This window comes from Schistocerca cancellata, chromosome 9 (assembly GCF_023864275.1).
Source record: "Schistocerca cancellata isolate TAMUIC-IGC-003103 chromosome 9, iqSchCanc2.1, whole genome shotgun sequence".
In the NCBI taxonomy this organism is placed as follows: domain Eukaryota; kingdom Metazoa; phylum Arthropoda; class Insecta; order Orthoptera; family Acrididae; genus Schistocerca; species Schistocerca cancellata.
Window position 1 is genome coordinate 56,592,411 of NC_064634.1, and position 20,929 is coordinate 56,613,339.

Sequence of the window (20,929 nt, forward strand, 5' to 3'; positions counted from 1 at the left end):
GCTGAGGCAGTCAGTTTACTTGAAACGAAGTGTTTAATTCCCCACTAATGGCTAGTTTCAACTGTTCGTTGCATTTCAAGTGAACATTTTCATCTTCTAGGACGTGTGGCATTAAGCCATGATAAAGAACCAAACACGGGATAATACAGTACTGGTACTCCAAGAAAGTTTACATCCAAATGTGGACATACGAATGTGCACTTTAAGCCGAATTATGCATTTTAGTATTGTTCACAAAATTCCGATGCTCTTGGAGTAATGTCTGATGTCTTGTTTCTTTTGTGACATAATGTAAGATATTTATATGGGCTTCCTGCGTCGTAGCTGCGCAAGTGCATTGCCACCTGTTATCTGGCGTCTCTGGCAACTGCTGAAACAAACCTATTTCTAACAGGTCACAGGAAAATATTGTGAATGGTTGTTTGAAAAGCATTACTTTCAAAGTAAATTTCTATTTACACAAGATGAACTATGTGCAAGAATGTACGATGAATTTCTTAAATAACAGAGCATTTTGCTGTCATTAAAAAATCAACTCTTTGAGGACAACCATTTAGAAGAATTTCAAGCCCAGATCAGACATCTACGCCGTTATTACAAATTTTACTGGCACATTTATGTGATGTATCTTAAAATTTAACTCATGCAAAAATGATCAACATTATATGTAAAAGCTTAACATCTCTTGCAGCTTATTAAACTTAGAGACCAATATTACATGTGTAAGCTTTGCTTTTCTTGTAGCAACACTATGTATATTAATTTAAACCATTAAGTTTTCCTATTTGTGTGTTTGCGCTACTTAACAGTTATATTGCTATTGGCTGACTACATCACTTGTCCTATGCTCTGAATATCCGCTGTTCTCAGCTGGTGAGATCACGTGACATGAGCTATGACTGACTTACAGTAGCACATCGCCATCTCGATTTTAAGGCTTCGGAAAGTATCATGCAGTGTTTGGTGGAATTTGAATTTATACGTTTGTAATACGAAAATATGCAGCGTACCTATTGCTACACATAGATCTTTCCAAAACATGTTGTTTTTTTCCCCTGAGTTTTCAAAAGTTCCAGAAAATTGTATGCCAGTGGATAAACCATAACTATTCAAAGGATTGTCAAGTTTTACACTTCTGAGGAAAGGTATACTGTCACTTAACATGGAAAAAGTGTATTTTCACCCAGGAGAAAGTTGATGAAATACCCGGTGCTCAGTTATTGCCCAGTGGAGTATGGTAGATCCCAAAGTCATGTTCTCATAATTCTTTTGAGCAGGGTATATATTCTGAATCAATGAATTAACCTCTCGTATGTAACAGTATGTCACTTGAAATCATAGTAGAAATTATCTGTTGTGATTGGGACTCATGGTTTTAGACTATGATAAATTAAGCTCTTTAATAAGACCTTAATCATCTGTGCATCCAGATGTGAAGAAGTTTTCCTCTAATTTTAAGAAAACTATTGAAAATAGTGTGTTCCTTTTACAGTGCTAATGTGAGAAATGTTTGGTGAAAGATTGAAAAGTAATGTGACTGAATGAACAGACTGCAGAAAGACTTAGTCGTAATTTGAGGCTATAAAGCAAAAATTTTAGGATACTATGCAAAATCATATGGGTATGAGGTAAAAACTTTAGGAAAGGTGAAATACTGGTAGCACGAGGAGAGCTAAGAGGGAAATCTAATTTGTGAACCTGTGAACAACCAGTTTCTTTTTGGTAATGACATAAGTGCGCTCTCTCTCTCTCTCTCTCTCTCTCTCTCTCTCTCTCTCTCTCTCTCTCTCTCATATGTTCACTTGATCTACGTCTTGTTGTCCTGTGAAGCCTGTCTACACAGTTTGTTGCCACAACAATGGCTGAAAAACAGTAATTCCTGAGAAATCTGAAGAGACTTCATCCATTATTAGACAGAACTTAATCCTGAGAACACACCATTGCCCAACTTTGATTCATTCATCCAGGGATCTTATCACAATAATGTAGGATGTGTCATCATAATAGAAAGAAAATAAATAGCTCAAAATATACATTAAACAATGGAAAATCCAGGAGGGAATGTAACAATATTATGAAAAGGATAGTTGCCACTTACCATATAGTGGAGATACTGAGTCGCAGATAGGCACAACGAAAGGCCGTCACACAATAAGCGTTTGGCCAACAAGGCCTTGGTCAAAAATACCCCCCCCCCCCCACACACGCACACACACACACACACACACACACACACACACACACACACGAGACCACAGTCTCTGACAACTGAAGCCAGACTATGAACAGCAGTACGTGATGGGAGAGGCAACCTGGTGGGGATGAGGAAGAGGCTGGGCTGAGAGTGGGAGGGATGGTAGACTGAGTATCCAGAATTTTGGTGGATTGCAGAACACGTGTCTTAAAAACTCAGTGTTTGGTTCATGCTACATCTACATCTGCATAGATGCTCTGCAAGCCACCATATGGAGCGTGTTGGAGTGTACCCTACACCACTACTTGACATTTCCTTTCCTGTTCCACTCGCAAATAGAGCGAGGGAGAAACAACTGTCCATATGCCTCCACATGAGCGATAATTTCTTATCCTTGTGGTCCTTACGTGCAATGTATGTTGACAGCAGTAGAATCATTCGAGAGTCAGCTTTTAATGCCAGTTCTCTAAATTTTCTCAACAGTGTTTCTTGAAAAACATCGCCATCTCTCCAGGGATTCCAATTTGAGTTTCCAAAGCATGTGCATAACACTTGTGTTGTTCAAACCTGCCGGTAACAAATGTAGCAGCCCGCCTATGAATTGCTTCGATGTCTTCATTCAGTTTGAGCAGTAGTCAAGAATAGGTCACACCAGCGTCCCATATGAGGTCTGCTTTACAGGTGAACCACTCTTTCCTAAGATTCTCCCAGTAAACGGAAGTCGACCATTCACCTTCCCTACCACAGTTCTCACATGCTCGTTCCACTTCATATTGTTTTGCAACATTATGACCAGACATTTAAACAACTTGACTGTGTCAAGCAGGACTTTAGTAATACTATATCCAAACATTACAGTTTTGATCTTTCTAACCATCTGCATTAACTTACATTTTTCCACATTTAGGGCTAGCTGCCATTCACACCAACTGGAAATTTTGTCTAAGTTGTCTTGTATCTTCCTACAGTCACTCAACTATGACACCTTACCATACGTCACAGCATCATCAGCAAAAAACCACAGATTGCATCCACCCTGTCCACCAAATCAACTGTGTATATAGAGAACAGCGGCGGTCCTACCTCACTTCCCTGGGGCTCTCCGGATGATACACTTGTCTCTGATGAAAACTCACCATTGAGGTCAACATACTGGTTTCTATTATTTAAGAAACCTTTGGGTCACTTATATATCTGTGAGCTTATTCCATATGCTTGTACCTTCATTAACATCCTGCAATGGGGTACCACGTCAAATGCTTTCTGGAAATCTAGAAATATGGACTCTGTGTGTTGGTCTTCACCCATTGTTCACAATATATCACATGAGAAAAGGGCAAGCTGAGTTTTGCATGAACAATGCTTTCTAAAACCATGCTATTCATGGGGACATATGTGCTGTAAAACCAACTTGTCACTCAGCCATATAAGCAAGCAGACCTTGTCCAGACATGCAAGGGAAAGAAGCATGCTGGGCTTGAGACAACCAGGAAGGTCACATCATCTTTATCTACGTTAATCAACGCAAATAGCCAGGCTCCAATGCTGCTGCACCAGACCTAGCCCCTGTGGTGCTGCCTGCCATCTCTAGTCACACTCAGCTGATTGTCAGTGCCAACAATGGAAAGGACAATCTTGACAGTGCCTTTGATTTAACAAGTGCACTGAAAAATAAAACTATCATTTTCTGTGAAGAAAAGTAGTACTTATAATTAGTTTCCGTGTATTTTTAGTCTACTGCAGCACAGGCAGGGAGTTGTGGTGTGTCACAGCAACCAGGTGTTACCCTGAGGCAATTGCATGAAGCACCTACTATAAAAACTTCTGGATGAGATCTGACGATGTTAGATTATGTGCAGAGGGATGCCATGGTGAAGGTAGAGATCCCTTTGATCTGTTGGCTGCTGTGAGACACCAATCTTCTCAGGACATTGCCAGCTTACCAGATGTGTTCCCAGACAGTAATATTGACTCCAAAATGCAGCTTCAAAAGTAAACAGAAATTTATGGCATTATGTTCGGACTGGAGCCATTTTTCACTAAACATCTACAGGAAATTGTTGCTGCTGTACTACGGTAGTTGCATGGTTGATTTGGGGTAGGGGACCAAACAGTGAGGTCATCTAATTCTGATTAGGAAAGGATGGGGAAGGAAGTTGACTGTGCCCTTTCAAAGGAACCATCCCAGCATTTGCCTCAAGCTATTTAGGGAAATAATGGAAAACCTGAATCAGGTTGGCCAGATGCAGGTTTCAACCATCACCCTCCCGGATGGGAGTCCAGTGTGCTACCCACTGCGCCACCTCACTAGGTGTGTTTCATGGTAGTGATCAAGTTTGATCTGTTTGTACATTTTGGGAATAGTTTTTGGGCCATGTTTTGAACAGGTACCACATTTCACTTATTTTGATTTAAAGTGCTGCAAAAGATGTGGTTGAAGAATTTGAGGCAGGTGCATCCACTGTGAGATAAACTTGAAAAGGCAGGCTGTTCATGTGCCCATGGATGGCCCTAATGTTAATAAGGTGTTCCTAAGAGAGCTGGAAAGCCAGCTCAAAGTTGATGATAATCCAAATGGTCCCATGGTTTTGTACTTTCGGACATTTGGTGAAAAGACAGGTTGTACTGGAGTTGGTCAGAATATTGTTCAGTTACTGAAAGCCTTATAATCTGATTAAAAAAATTTCCTCCTGTCAAGCTGATTTCAGCAAAATTACTAGCACCTCTGTTTTCCCACAGAAGTTTTGAGCTGTTTTGTGGTTGTAAAATAAAATGGTATCAGTTTGAATTCAGCACATATTAACAAGTGTTTAAAATTGTTTAAAGGAAGTAGAAAGAGTAAAGAAGGAACCAAAGTAGGTAAAAGCAAAATCGAAGTCACTACTGGAATTACTATGAGCTATAGCTACTGGGTTGTTTAGGCTAAGTCAGGGGCGGGCAAACATTGCATGCAGCTCATGAGCGCACAGCGCTGCACTTGTGCTGATCACGTGCAATCGTCGACTGGGGCAGTGGCGACAGCCAGCAGGTTGCAGTACTGTAATACCAGGCTACGCTGCGGATGTTGATGCAAAGCGACCTCTACATAGTGAACATTGTATTTCAAGAACTGAAAAATGCAGAGTGAATCAAGGAAACAGAGACGTGGAGATTTGCTATCTTTTAAAAAGGAATGGGAGAATCATTTTTTCTTTGTGCAAAAACGTGAAAATTCAAAATGTTTAATATGCGGCAGTATTCTCGCTGGTCAGCAGAAGTTTAGTATTGAACGCCATTATAATAAATTTTACAAGGGCAATTACAATTTATTGTCAGATTCTGAGCGGATGGGGAAATTGACTGAGCTTAAGAAGAGCGATCTGACGATACAAGATGAATCTGACGCAAGTTGCTGTTGTCACGAGAGATCTGCGACTTTCTTTTGTCATGTCTCTCATCTAACCGATTTAACATTTTATGGAGCACTGTTTTCAGTTTTTCAGGACGACAACAATGATAGCCCAGCAGTATATGCAAGTTATAAGATTGCGCTTAATATAGTGAGGCGAAAATTTAATAGTCATGGGTGACTGGAATTCGACAGTAGGAAAAGGGAGAGAAGGAAACATAATAGGTGAATATGCATTGGGGCTAAGAAATGAAAAAGGAAGCCGTCTGGTAGAATTTTGCACAGAGCATAACTTAATCATAGCTAACACTTGGTTCAAGAATCATAAAAGAAGGTTGTATACATGAAAGAATCCTGGAGATACTAAAAGGTATCAGATAGATTATATAATGGTAAGACAGAGATTTAGGAACCAGGTTTTAAATTGTAGGACATTTCCAGGGGCAGATGCGGACTCTGACCACAATCTATTGGTTATGAACTGTAGATTAAAACTGAAGAAATTGCAAAAAGGTGGGAATTTAAGGAGATGGGACCTGGATAAACTGACTAAACCAGAGGTTGTACAGAGTTTCAGGGACAGCATAAGGGAACAATTGACAGGAATGGGGGAAAGAAATACAGTAGAAGAAGAATGGGTAGCTCTGAGGGATGTAGTATTGAAGGCAGCAGAGGATCAGGTAGGTAAAAAGACGAGGGCTAGTAGAAATCCTTGGGTAACAGAAGAAATATTGAATTTAATTGATGAAAGGAGAAAATATAGAAATGCAGTAAATGAAGCAGACAAAAAGGAATACAAACGTCTCAAAAATGAGATCGACAGGAAGTGCAAAATGGCTAAGCAGGGATGACTAGAGGACAAATGTAAGGATATAGAGGCTTATCTCACCAGGGGTAAGATAGATACTGCCTACAGGAAAATTAAAGAGACCTTTGGAGAAAAGAGAGCCACTTGTATGAATATCAAGAGCTCAAATGGAAACCCAGTTCTAAGCAAAGAGGGGAAAGCAGAAAGGTGGAAGGAGTATATAGAGGTTCTATACAAGGGCGATGTACTTGAGGACAATATTTTGGAAATGGAAGAGGATGTAGATGAAGATGAAATGGGAAATACGATACTGCGTGAAGAGTTTGACAGAGCACTGAAAGACCTGAGTCAAAACAAGGCCCCGGGAGTAGACAACATTCCATTAGAACTACTGACGGCCTTGGGAGAGCCAGTCCTGACAAAACTCTACCATCTGGTGACCAAGATGTACGAGACAGGCGAAATACCCTCAGACTTCAGGAAGAATATAATAATTCCAATCCCAAAGAAAGCAGGCGTTGACAGATGTGAAAATTACTGAACTATCAGTTTAATAAGTCACAGCTGCAAAATACTAACGCGAATTATTTACAGACGAATGGAAAAACTAGTAGAAGCTGACCTCGGGGAAGATCAGTTTGGATTCCGTAGAAATGTTGGAACACGTGAGGCAATATTGATCTTATGACTTACCTTAGAAGAAGGATTAAGGAAAGGCAAACCTACGTTTCTAGAATTTGTAGACTTAGAGAAAGCTTTTGACAATGTTGACTGGAATATTCTCTTTCAAATTCTAAAGGTGGCAGGGGTAAAATACAGGGAGCGAAAGGCTATGTACAATTTGTACAGAAAGCAGATGGCAGTTATAAGAGCCAAGGGCCATGAAAGGGAAACAGTGGTTGGGAAGGGAGTGAGACAGGGTTGTAGCCTCTCCCCGATGTTATTCAGTCTGTATATTGAGCAAGCAGTAAAGGAAACAAAATAAAAATTTGGAGTAGGTATTAAAATCCAGGGAGAAAAAATAAAAACTTTGAGGTTCGCCGATGACATTGTGATTCTGTCAGAGATGGCAAAGGACTTGGAAGAGCAGTTGAACGGAATGGACAGTGTCTTGAAAGGAGGATATAAGATGAACATCAACAAAAGCAAAACGAGGATAATGGAATGTAGTCGAATTAAGTCGGGTGATGCTGAGGGAATTAGATTAGGAAATGAGACACTTAAAATAGTAAAGGAGTTTTGCTATTTGGGGAGCAAAATAACTGATAATGGTCGAAGTAGAGAGGATATAAAATGTAGACTGGCAATGGCATGGAAAGCGTTTCTGAAGAAGAGAAACTTGTTAACTTCGAGTATAGATTTAAATGTCAGGAAGTTGTTACTTGAAGTATTTGTATGGAGTGTAGCCATGTATGGAAGTGAAACATGGACGATAAATAGTTTGGACAAGAAGAGAAGAGAAGCTTTTGAAATGTGGAGCTACAGAAGAATGTTGAAGATTAGATGGGTAGATCACGTAACTAATGAGGAGGTACTGAATAGGATTGGGGAGAAGAGGTGTTTGTGCCACAACTTGACTAGAAGAAGGGATCGGTTGGTAGGACATGTCCTGAGGCATCAAGGGATCACAAATTTAGCATTGGAGGGCAGCGTGGAGGGTAAAAATCGTAGGGGGAGACCAAGAGATGAATACACTAAGCAGATTCAGAAGGATGTAGGTTGCAGTAGGTACTGGGAGATGAAGGAGCTCGCACAGGATAGATTAGCATGGAGAGCTGCATCAAACCAGTCTCAGGACTGAAGACCACAACAACAACAAACATAGCGAGAGCTGGAAAACCATTTGCTGAAGATGAGTTTATAAGGGAGTGCATCAGTGATGCTGCTGATTTACTTTACTTACTGAATGCAAATCAGTTTCGAGCTATCGCTCTTTCTCCGCGGACTGTAAGTCGTCATATAAGTGCCACGACAGGTGACGTTTACCGTCAATTAAGGAGTGCGGTGCAGGAGTTTATTGAATTTTCCATCGCACTTGATGAGTCCACAGATATTTCAGACACCGCGCAGTTAGTGTTTTATGTCCACGACGTGGTCACTGCTCTGCACATAAGAGGATTTTTTAGATATGATATCTTTAAAAGGCATGACCACCACATCCTAAAAGCCGTTTAAGAAGTTGTGGATTCAGCTGGCTTAAACCGGGAATGTTTGGTGTCAGTGACAACAAACAGAACACCTGCAATGAAAGGGAAACAAGTGGGATTTGTTGGATTACTAAGAAAAAAGCTACAACATACAAAAGAATCATTATACAGCATCCACTGCATTTTGCACCAAGAAGTACTCTGTGCAAAAGCAGCAAAACTGGGGGACGTCATGCAAGTGGTTATTCGGGCAGTTAATTATTTGAGATACCACAGGCTTGCACATAGACAGTTTCACACATATTTAGCTGAAATGGGGAAGAGTACGATGACATACCATACCACAGCGAAGGCCGCTGGCTTAGCCGCGGTAATGTACTCAAAAGATTTTTTGAGCTGAGGACAAAAGAAGTTATGATCCCAAGTTAGAAGATCCAGAGTGGGTTGCCGACCTTGCATTTTTAGTGTATATTACCGGACACATGAATGCATTGAACACAAGTTTGCAAGGAGAAAATCAGCTAATTTGTGAAGTGGCTGAAAAGGGGGCAAGCTTTCACTAGCAAGCTTGAGCTGAGGGAATGAAAGCTCTCATCAGGGAACGCAGTGCATTTCCCTACTCTGTCTACTGTGCGAGAACAGAATTGCAAAGAATATGTTTCTGTACTTAGTGCAATAAAAGAGGAATTTCTCAAGCGTTTTGGGGATATATCATATTTATCCCAAGCTTTTGAATGGTTCTCGAGACCATTTGCTGTTTCTGTGGATGATATTCATCCCAATTTGCAAATGGAATTAATAGATCTACAGTGTAATTCTCGTCTGAGAGACAAGTTCCTTTTGGCAAGACATGTAATAGACTTTTATCACGACTTTCCACAGCAAGATTTTTCTTGTCTCCATCGTGAAGCCGCGAAGATAATGTCAATGTTTGGCTTGACATATGTTTGTGAGATATTTTTTTCTGTTATGAAAATTAATAAGTCTCGGTTAAGAGCGAACATCAATGATGAAAATTTACATAACTGTTTGCGTTTGTCTGTATACAGAAATTTTGTTCCAGACATTAAACATATTGTAAACTCTACCTGTGATAATTAAATAAAACGTATCGTAGGTAATAGGTACTCTTCAAACCATGATTTCTTTCAAGCACTCCTACTAACCTTATTCCTTCATTCAATAAAGCAAGCTAGGAAACAAAACGCATTTCGGAGGAAGGAGCGGAGAGACGGTATGGTGGGTAGGGGAGAGAAGTGGGTGGCCAGCTTGCCCCTGTGTGCACGCAGAACAAGTGCAGCATTCCTTCCTGCCCCTGGGCTAAGTCTTTGAGAGGAAAGATGCTGATGGTTCATCTCACCTTTTTTTAGACTGGCTGCTCAGGTTGAGTTGTTTATGACTTCATTTAAATCAGATGCTCCCTTCACTCCATTCCTCAATAATTATCTCCTATCCATAGTCAGAGAATTAGTGAGAAAAATTATCCAACCAGAAGTTTGTAGAAAGACTGTTGTGGTCCCACCTGGTTTTATTTCTTCATATGTTGATTGTTGACCTCGGTGTCGATGTACTGGCTGAAAAATGGGTTGTGTGGATTCCGACACAGACTACTTTAAATGATGTGGCCGACAGGTGCACTGTTGTGTGTCACAGTACTTTCATTTCACTGTTCACAACCCACTAATAATACACAGTTATATGGCCAGTGCACTATTATTTAACCTTCTCATTAATAGTTAATAGGTGAAACTCCACGTACTGCTACGATAGTTTACTGTTGAACAGCTATGAGCAGTAAAACCTAACCACAAAGTTCACAGTTCTTTAAGAATAATCAGGTATATATGGAGCAGGCACTGTCACTATTTTTACACACGGCCTAATTGTTTAACACTTATTCCACAGTTAATTTGAAGCATTGTTGTTGTTCTAACCAGCATAGGTTACTCATCAGAAACTCGGCCGTGGACTGACTGTTGCGTGACCAAAAATCACGACCTTATATATCATCACGATAATCGGTACTGAAACTACACATTGTTCGAAATTAAATTTACAGAAATTACAATTAAAACTTAACTCACTCAATTAACTGAATACATCGAAAAATTGTGTCTTTTTAACAGTTTCTCCTACTATGAAGTTTAGGCCGAATTATTTGTTTGAATCATGAAATTAACAAATATAGTTATGCAAACAATACTTTAGACAAAACTGTTAATTGCCTTGGAATTAATGAAGGGCTGATTGTGCTAACATGTTTTTCAATAGAGCTAAACAGATACTTGATTACTAGTACTTCATCTTCCAAATGTTTACAATTATTACAGAATTTATACTTGTTTATGCGTCAACAATAGAATTTAAGTTAAGAAACAATCACTGATTTCACCGTATAACAAACGATACTAACCAGGAATAGTCAAAAGGAATTAGAAAAATCAATTACATACATAAAACTAAACACAAAATTGGATCTGGTGTTCTATCCTTCAAAACTGAGGACCAATCTTTCTCTTTTATGAAAATACAGATTATACTCATGTATGTCAATGTTAATTAAATCAAAATGAAGAAATGAATTTTAAGAAGGCAGATGACAAAACAAGAGGGGAATTAAAATTATCCCAGCTTGCTTCGTCACAAGCCGAGCTGCAAAAAAATATCTGTTGTTGTAGTCTTCAGTCCTGAGACTCGTTTGATACAGCTCTCCATGCTTCATCTGAACAATAACAAAATCAATATTAACCTCGGAAAGTGGACATCAGGTAAAAGCCAAGAAAGCTCTGGGTCAATGTGACAAATCAAAGAAAGATATCTTGGCGTTTTGGAAAGAATGCCTTACATTTTTGAAGAGTATGGTATATAAAATTACAGGTAAATCACCCCTGGATTATTTTCTTATGAAGGGCATACCATGTTCAGTCCCAGAAGTGGAAATTAACACCGACCATAAGAAGAGACAGTTAGGCATAGCATCAGCACAGCTAACTACCTTAAATTGCTTTGGTGTTCATTAGGCCAATGCCATTGCCCATGAATCCAGAGTATAGTAGAGATCATGTCAGTGAAGTAAATCCTTAAAGAATTTGATGAAGATCGGGTTTGCATAAATCAGTTCTTTATGATGGCCATTAGTGGTGAGATTGGACTTGTAAATAAGAAGAGATTTATCAAGGTTGGATGCATTCTGTTCCCTGATGATGCTAACCATGAAAGAGGTTTCTCTGACAACTCAAGTCTGGTCAGAAATTTGACTGAAGTCTTTCTCATAGCCGTTCGTAATGTTGGCAATGTGGTTGGTGTCGCTGGGGCTGCTGATCTGTAACTGTCACACAGCGGGTAATACACAGCTTCTGAAGTGCACATGATAGATACATTGAACAGTAGCAGAGAATAGGATGGCTCGGAAGTCCTCAAATGAAACCGAGAGGATGAATAAAATGAGTAGAGAAAAGCTAAGAGCACTACAAACTATAAAGACAAAACTCATGGAAAGTGCTGAGTGTAGTAACCAAGTAATACATGAACCTGATCCAAGTAACACAAATATGGCTTTATTCATAAACCTCTGAACAATAGAAATAAGCCTCTTGTGACTCCATAAGTATCAAGATAAAAGAATCTTACATAAGGTGCAACATAAGTGACACACAGAACAACTGATGTGAGCTGTACAAACAAAAAGAACATAGTGAGTGTGAGCCATGGGACTGCTCCACATATACATAGGCACGAGTTGCCGGTAGACAGAATAGCAGAGACCATGTCATGTGCGTGCTTCCTAGAGGCGGCCTCTAGTGGCTGGCCCGCACAGATAGAGTGGGTGGCTGATTAAAGTACACACGTGTGGTGACACTGCACTCCGCGCACTCATACTTACGTGCACTTTTTGCAGCATACAGCACTGTGAGAGAGGTTTCTTGTGCTGAAGTAGTAGTTCTGTCACTAAAAACTACCTGCTTGTAACGTCACTTAATGTCCATATATTTGGACAAGATGACTGGAACTCTATAAACAACATTACAGATACAGTATTGTGAGCACTACAAACAGCATAAAAACAGGAAAAACCGTACACTAGAATAAGACAGGCTCTACATCGGACTGATCAGCAGTACATAGTAAACAACACAGACACAAGCACAGACACAGATTCATATGCTATATCACACACAGGAAGTGAAGACAAGATAAACATACAAGCATAGCAAAAGTAAGCGAAGTCTCCACAATACTAAATTAAATCAGTCTGAAAAGAAAACTGTATATGTATCTGTTTGTTATACCATTTCATAGCATGTAACAGTATCTGAAGATCTGACATTTCTTCTTCTTTCACTGCGTCAGGTGTGTCTAGATCAAAGTTTTACTGAGCCCTCGCACCTGATGCAGCTGACTGTGACATTTTAAATCAACTCTCAATCTCCACTGTTATCTTAAGTTTGAAAAAATATTGTAACTGAACTAATCAATACATTAAGTATTACCACTACCAAGACAACATATGGTACAGACGTAACCATACGCGCAGAAGGTATAAAATTAGAACTGTCACACCATTTCTAAATCAAATTTCCATCTCTTGTTTCTTCCATCAAATACACTTTTAATTTTAATTTAAAATACATCACAACCTATTATATGTCTTATTTATTATCATTATCTAAGTTAGCAACAAGTTTAAACAAAACTGTGCATATGCATTTGTCTATTGTTTTATGTTGCCCTTTTAAAAAAATTCCAACAAAAAAATGAACTTGTAATAAAATGGAATTTGTATGATATAACATGTAAAATCACACAATGTACAATGTGCAGTATAATAACACAGCAGATCTTTACTTGAGAAATAAATAAATGCCCATATCAGACAAGTCTATTACTGTTTCTTCCATAATAGTTTTGTTCAAATGGTCTTCAGATTTTATTCTGAAATCTCTATGTAAACAGTGTAACTTTTTACAAAGATAGACAGTGTTCTTTGTTTTATATCTGTGTGCTCCAACAACTGTTTTACTTTCTTTGTGACCTAGTCTCATTCTGCACTGTCCAGTCACATTAATGGACCACCTGTCAAAAGCCTGAATATGGTCTCGAAGAATAGACACACATTTGTGTTGATCCATTGTGCCCTCTAGAATGATGAGATGATATCAAGGCCTACACCAAGGCACTGTAGTGCATACCACCATGCTGTTCAAAGACTGGAATTCAACTTCAATCTGGCATTCTTTGTTTTTATTAGACTGCTTAGATAATGCTGAGAAAATTTCTATGGTGTTTGTGCACACCAGTGTGGTGAATTCTATCTGTCATGTATACATTTTAGAAATCTCTTAACTGGTTGCTGCACTTTTAAGGGAGGGGATCCTTTTGTCATAATTTATCCCAAAAAAATGCATAGTCTTCCTACCCATGACAGTAGGTATTTGACATTGTGTGGCCTCACACCCAGCTGCTATATTAATAATTAACTCCATCTCCTTTTCCAGTCCTGTTGAGGAGCAGGCCACGTTTGTCTAGATCCCATCTCCTGATAAATCCCACCAACACTAGTGCAATGCGCGCCCAGTCAGCAGTCAGTCAGTACCATCCCCAACTCCAAATGGAATCGTCTTACAGAACTGTGAAGACGGCTGATCATGCCACTGGAATAGGATACCCATGCTCATATTTATGTTACCAGTTAGGGCAGCTATCTTCCATGGGGACACCACATGTGCTGTACAGCTTGCCCTACCCCAGCTGTTCCCTGCCCCACCATCACTATCGGATCACCTTTCATGAAATCATTACACATAGGCCTTAAAACCACAAATTGCTTCATTCAGAAAAACACTGAGCTTAAAAATGCTGGTGATCTGATACTATCAAACTTCTCCTGTAACTAAGGCCTACATGTTTGCCAAGACTGCTATCTGGCATCTGTACTCTCTTTTGCATGACATTAGTGTTACTCTTAGCCTTTCTACTGGTGTGCATAGTCTGTTGCATGTTTCCTACTCAAGGTTCCTCTCCCCTCAACTCTGGCACCTGAAAATTTTTAACTCCAATTCACACTGGCCATCTCGGCTCCATCACATTATGTACCGTCACTTCATGGCACCGTCACATCACTGTTTTTCACTGTCCTTCACAAGACACCACACCACATCATGTATCTCATTTCAAGTCACATGAGCTCAACTTGCAACTGTCATTAATCGCTAACAAGTAAGAATAACAACTGATGTCAGCCAAAGTCTGACAAAACCACAATGTTTGTGGCTGAGAGCATGGTTGTGTATTTAGAAGAAATGAGCTTGGGCATCATGTGATCAACAATGGACAATGACGTCAGACATTAAAACTGTGTTCCTGAGAAACGTTGATGGTGCCTTGGTGTGACATAATGACAAGTGTCAATGTAACCATTTGAAATGCATTGTGAAATGTATTGACATGCTGTAATATGATAGCCACTGAGAATTGGCCTTTATGATTGACACAACAGATCTGTCAGACCACATTCTCCAGCTAGCCTTCCTACGACCGCCAGTTCTCAGCCACCCCCAACACCACTGCCTTCTTCCTTCGTCCTCACTGTCTCTCTCCTGGCTTCTTCCAAACGTGCATGAAGGGCACAGATCTTTTTTTCTGCTCCTCTCTTACTCTGTTCCTGGTGCATATTTTGAAGTTCCAAGAGGAGGCCCCCAGTGATCAGCCCAGAGTTCTCTCCATACATTCCCCACAGGTGAAACAATTTGCTACAGCTCCACAACTCCCATGGTTTCCACTCGTAGTAAAATAATATATCTGAAGCAAAAGAAGAATATTCTGAGATTTATTATCTATAAAAGAATGTAACCTGGCAATAGTGTGCCGAGTTTGCTACAACTGCAAAGTTGGCGACGTCAGAGGTATATACATTTGAGAAGTCTTAACAGAAATTTGAAACAGTAGAAATTTCCTAAACCCAACACAAAGATATCAGATCTTCACTTCTGTGACAAGTATATCAGACACTAGTGCAGATACTCACGATAAACCTATTCCAAAAAACAATTATATCATCAAACTAACATAATTGTCTTACTTTGACTGACTTAAAAACTGTCACTGAAAGTGCTTCTGCCAGAGGATATCAGTACTTCAGGCATGTCTGTTAAGGTCCATGTTGTTGATAAGGTCTTCAGTCTGAAGACGGGTTTGATGCAGCTCTCCACGCTAACTACTGCAACCTATATATTTCTGAATCTGCTTACTGTATTCATCTCTTAGTCTCCCTCTATGATTTGTACCCCTCACACTTCCCTCAGATACTAAGTTGGTGATCCCTTAATGTCTCAGAATAAGTCCTATCAATCAGTCCCTTCTTTTGGTCAAGTTGAGCCAAAAATCTCGTGTTTCCCCAATTTTATTCAGTACTTCCTCATTACTTATGTGATCAGCCCGTCTAATCTTCAGCAGTCTTCTGTAGCACCACATTGTGAAAGCTTCAATTATCTTTTTATCTGAACTGTTTGTCAGTGTTCCACTTCGATAAATGGCTGCACTCCAGAGAAATACTTTCAGAAGAGTACCTAACCCTTAAATTGATATTCGATGTTAACTAATTTCTCTTCTTCAGAAATGCTTCTCTTGCCATCGCTAGTCTACATTTTATATCATGTGTACTTCTGCTATAATCAATTATTTTGCTGCACAAATAGCAAAACTCATATAAAACTTCTAGTCTCTCGTTCCCTATTCTAATGCCCTTAGTGTCACCTAGTTTAATTCGATTACTTTCCATTATCCTTGTTTCACTTTTGTTGGTGTCCATCATACCATCTTTTCAAAACACTGTCCGTTCCAGTCAACTGCTCTTCCAGGTCCATTGCTGTCTCTGAAAAAATTACAGTGTCATTAGCAAACCTTTTAAGTTTTTGTTTCTTTTTCCCTGAACTATGATTCCTACTCCAAATTTTTCTTTGGTTTCCTTTACAGCTTGTTCAGTATACAGATTGAAGAACATTGGGGATAGGCTACAGCCCTTTCTCACTCTTGTCTCAACCACTGCAGCCCTTTCAGGTCTTTCAACTCTTGTTACTGCCATTTAGTTTCTGTACAAGTTGTAAATAGCCTTTCTCTCCCTGTATTTTACCCCTGCCACCTTCAGAATTTGAAAGAGATTATTCCAGTCAACATTGTCAAAAGCTTTCTCTAAGTCTACAAATGATAGCAATATAGGTTTGTCTTTCCTTAACCTATCTTCTGATTTAAGTCATAGTGTCAGTATTGCCTTTTGTCTTCCTACATTCCTCCAGAATCCAAACTGATCTCGGCCATGGTCTGCTTCTACCAGTTTTTCCATTCTTGTGTAAAGAATTCATGTTAGCATCTTGCAGCCATGACTTTTTAGACTGATATTTCAGTCATTTTCACACCTTTCAGCAATTGCTTACTTTGGAATTGGAATTACCACATTCTTCTTGAAGTCTGAGGGTATTCTGCCTGCCTCTTACATAATACGCACCAAATGGAAGAGTTGTGTCTTGGCTTACTCTCCCGATTCTGTCAGTGGTTCTAATGGAGTGTTGTGTACTCCTGGGGCCTTGTTTCAACTTATATCTTTCAGAGCTTTGTCAAATTCTTCTCACAGTATTGTATCTCCTATCTCATCTTCATCATATCCAATTCCTCTTCTACAATATTTCTTACAAGTTCATCTCCCTTATATAGGCCCTCTATGTACTCCTTCCACCTTTCAGCTTTCCCTTCTTAGTTTAGGACAGGTTTACGATCTGAGCTCATGATATTTATACAGCTGTGTGTCTCTTCCCCAAAGACTTCTTTCATTTACCTGTAGGCAGTATCTATATTTCCCTTGTGAAATATGCTTCTAAATCCTTCCGTTTGTCTTCTGGTCATTCATGCTTAGCAACTTTGCACTTCCTATCAATCTCATTTTTGAGATGTTTGTGCTCCCTTTCACCTGCTTCATTTGCCACATTTTTAAATTTTCTCCTTTCATCAGTTAAATTCAATGTCTCTTCTGTTATCAAAGGTTTCCTAGTAGGCCTTGTCATTTTACTTATTGATCCTCTGATGCCTTCACTATTTCATCTCTTAAACTACCCATTCATCTTCTGCTGTATTCCTATCCCCTGAGCTAATCAACAATTAGCTGATGCTCTCTCTGAAGCTCTTACCAACCTCTGGTTCTTTCAGGATATGCAGGTCAGATCTCTTTAAGTTCCTACTTTTTCCAATTTCTTCAGTTTAACCTTTGTATAATCAGTCTGAAACCTTTTGGTGTCTTGAGGTCTCTTTCACATATATAGCCTTCTTTTATGATTTTTAAACCAAGTGTTAGCTCTACCAGGTGGCTTCCTCTTTCATTCCTTTCCCCCAGTTCATATTCACCTACTATTTTTCCTTCTTTTCCTTTTCTTACTATTGGATTCCAGGTCCCCACCACAGTTAAATTTTCATCTTCTTTAATGATCTGAGTAATTTCTTTTACCTCGCCATACATTTCTTCAATCTGTTCTTCATCAGCGGAGTTAGTGGGCATGTAAACTTGTACTACTGTGGTAGGAGTGGGCTTCGTGTCTATGTTGACTATAATAATGTGTTGAATATTCTGTTCATAGTAACTTACCCACATTCCTCTTTTCTTATTCATTATTCAACCCATTCATGCGTTGTGCCACAATTTTCTTACTAGCTTTATGAATTCTGTATCAAATGCCCACTGCATGCAGGTTCTGGGAAGATGTCTACTGTTCTTGCTGTCTCAAGATTTAGTGATCATAGATTTTCGTATCACAGACATACACTCTTTCTGTCTTACAGCTGCCACTTTTTTGTCTGTTTTTATCCATACAAATTTTCTTTACGCAGCAAATTTGTTTGGTGCAGTGCTGGTGCTTACTTTATTCAAACATGGATTGAGATTATTTAATTACAATTTTAAACAGTTATGAATGAAATGATGTAAATATATGAAATATCTGTGTTACAGTGTTCCTCATGGTTTAAAAACTGAAGGCAATCTGAAGATGACAGCAAGGTACAAACTGTTTACACGTGGTGAAGCAAAAACTGTTGGTCCAATTCCAAATGATGAACATCCATCCGATCATTATCCATTGATGGTACATTTCATTCTTGTTCCATGATGGTGATCAAATATTGCCTGAGATCTGTGAAGGTAATTCTTGTGACACACACACACACACATCTGTGTAGGAATTATAGCAGCATTTTTATTAATATAAAAGTGAAGATGTGGTTGATGGAAGAGATTAATTCAGAACTTTCATGCATACATCTCTCATGTGTTTGTTATTAAGTACAGCATATTTGTAAACACTAATGTAAAGGACAGAGTGACATGACGGTGATGTATCAAGTTGAGTGTTCTAAGTAACAGTAAGATGTGAAATAAGCAGTAAGGAACATGGATGTAGCTGTAAAAGAAACACTGTGTATTTTATTACAGATATGTCTAAGTTAAGCACTTACAAAATAAAAAATCTGTGGAATTTGTCTTCTTTGCATCCTCTTTCGTATTGTTTCTTTGTTTTATTGTCTCAGAAAGAGGCAGACTGTGCCAGTAAACATCAGTATCTTAAGTTTTGATTAGTGCATATATCATGGAAAAAAATATCATTGTCACAGTAAATTTTTGTTACTCTACACTATATTAGTTTTAATCAGCTTGCACAGATGTTTAAAAGAAGATATTTACACCAAAGGACAACTTTTCTTAAATGACTTTGTGGGAATAGAATAATGTCCGAACAGCATTTGTTGCGCCCTACCGTTGGTGTTGAAAGCTAGTGATATTCGGACATTGTGGCTTTGATTTTACCTAATGTGATTTAGATGAGTGGATGTAATGTTGTAGTTGTATTAACAAGGAGAATTACCACAGTGTAACATTTGGAGGTAATTCTCATTTGTTTTATACATGGGTATCTTAGGTGCATAATTCTCTTGTGGGAATTTTTTCCTCTGAATGTACTTTTTCCTTGCTGGCTCTCTATTTCCCACATTTTCTTTATGAATTTAAAGTAATTTGCTTGTGTGCACTGAGTATGTGCCTTCGAATAACATGTATATTTTCATGTAAGTGTTGACGATTTGTACCATTGTAGTATATGTACATAAAAAATAAATTATTTGTGTTTTTTGTTGATGCTGTTACTCCTGTAATTCTTGTGATACACAAATGACTGGTGACCAACTGTAACAGAATTAAGTTTTTACGATATTAAGGAAGCCATTTTGTTTGTTGTTGCTGAATGCAATTAATACATCCCGTGAGATATTAAAGTTAACTGGTGTTACCTGTGGTCGAAATTTGACCAACTGTGTCGATGTCACAAAAATATAACTGCACATAACATGGTGAACGGCTATAAATAGATTTCATTGGATGAGGCGGATGATAAAACTGTGTGAAACTGTGTGAAATTTCAGTGTCAGAACTGACCATAGCAGATGCTGAATTGTAGCTATGAATATTATTGAAATAATTCTTTGATTTCACTTAAATTCTTGGATCATTTGAAGTGTGTCCTTGTTAGACTGCACTGAAAATTAAATTTTGTGTTAACACCGGTAAATTAACTTTTCCCTTATGACAACACAATATCACTTCCTTTGTATCACATGCATTAATCTCTGATATGAGATGATCTGCATTACAAAATCTGCACTGTAAATTCATCAAACCGCAATTGTAACAGTCAAAATTATGTGGAATTCCCTTAAGCCACATTATCATTATGAATGTCCACATTCCTCTTACGTTCTCTATACAAAAATAGTGTCTGTAAAACAAATATAGCTTCCACATAATAAGGGAAGTTGGAAGTAGTCATTATTCAAAATGAAGACATTAAAAATTAGGAACATACTCCAAATTTTCCTGTAACAGTGGCAAATGACCACAAAATTTCTCTTTCAGGAAAGGAAGCAAAATAATACCAAAAGCAACGTTATTTACAGACTTTGTTACTACAAAATGTTGATTTCTGCTGGTGACTTAATCATTGACATAGCAGCTGTCACATTGTAGCTGTCCCATATGCATGTGTTACTGCAAATGAACCATGTAAACATAAACATCCCTAGAATATGATTTTATTTATGCACATATGTGGCAAAATACCTTATTTATATGTTTCATTGGCCGTCTTGTGTAATTGATATTAAAAATCAGTATTTCAATATCTGTGTTCTCGTATTAATATTATGATAAAGAGGCCAGAATCTTAACTAATATTGGAGTTCCTGTCTCACTATAAAGTTTGACCCTTTGCAGATAAATAAGTTTCTGCACAAACAGTGGGAACACCAGGATGAAACATCAACAATATTAGGAAGAGAACTTGCTTAATTTCAATAGCTGCTTA

At 38.6% G+C, this 20,929-nt stretch overlaps 1 protein-coding gene across 3 annotated transcripts in view; it reads left to right on the forward strand.

Annotated features, from left to right (window-relative positions):
• Window positions 1-18,746, forward strand: part of LOC126101608 (protein angel homolog 2-like) — a 172,293-nt gene extending 153,547 nt beyond the window's left edge. For all 3 annotated transcript variants that reach the window (XM_049912287.1, XM_049912286.1, XM_049912288.1), the window contains one exon: window positions 18,529-18,746. In XM_049912287.1, the coding sequence (XP_049768244.1) occupies window positions 18,529-18,685 (157 nt within the window). In that variant the 3' untranslated portion in view covers window positions 18,686-18,746. The remainder of the gene's footprint in view (window positions 1-18,528) is intronic.
• The last annotated feature ends 2,183 nt before the right edge of the window (window positions 18,747-20,929 follow it).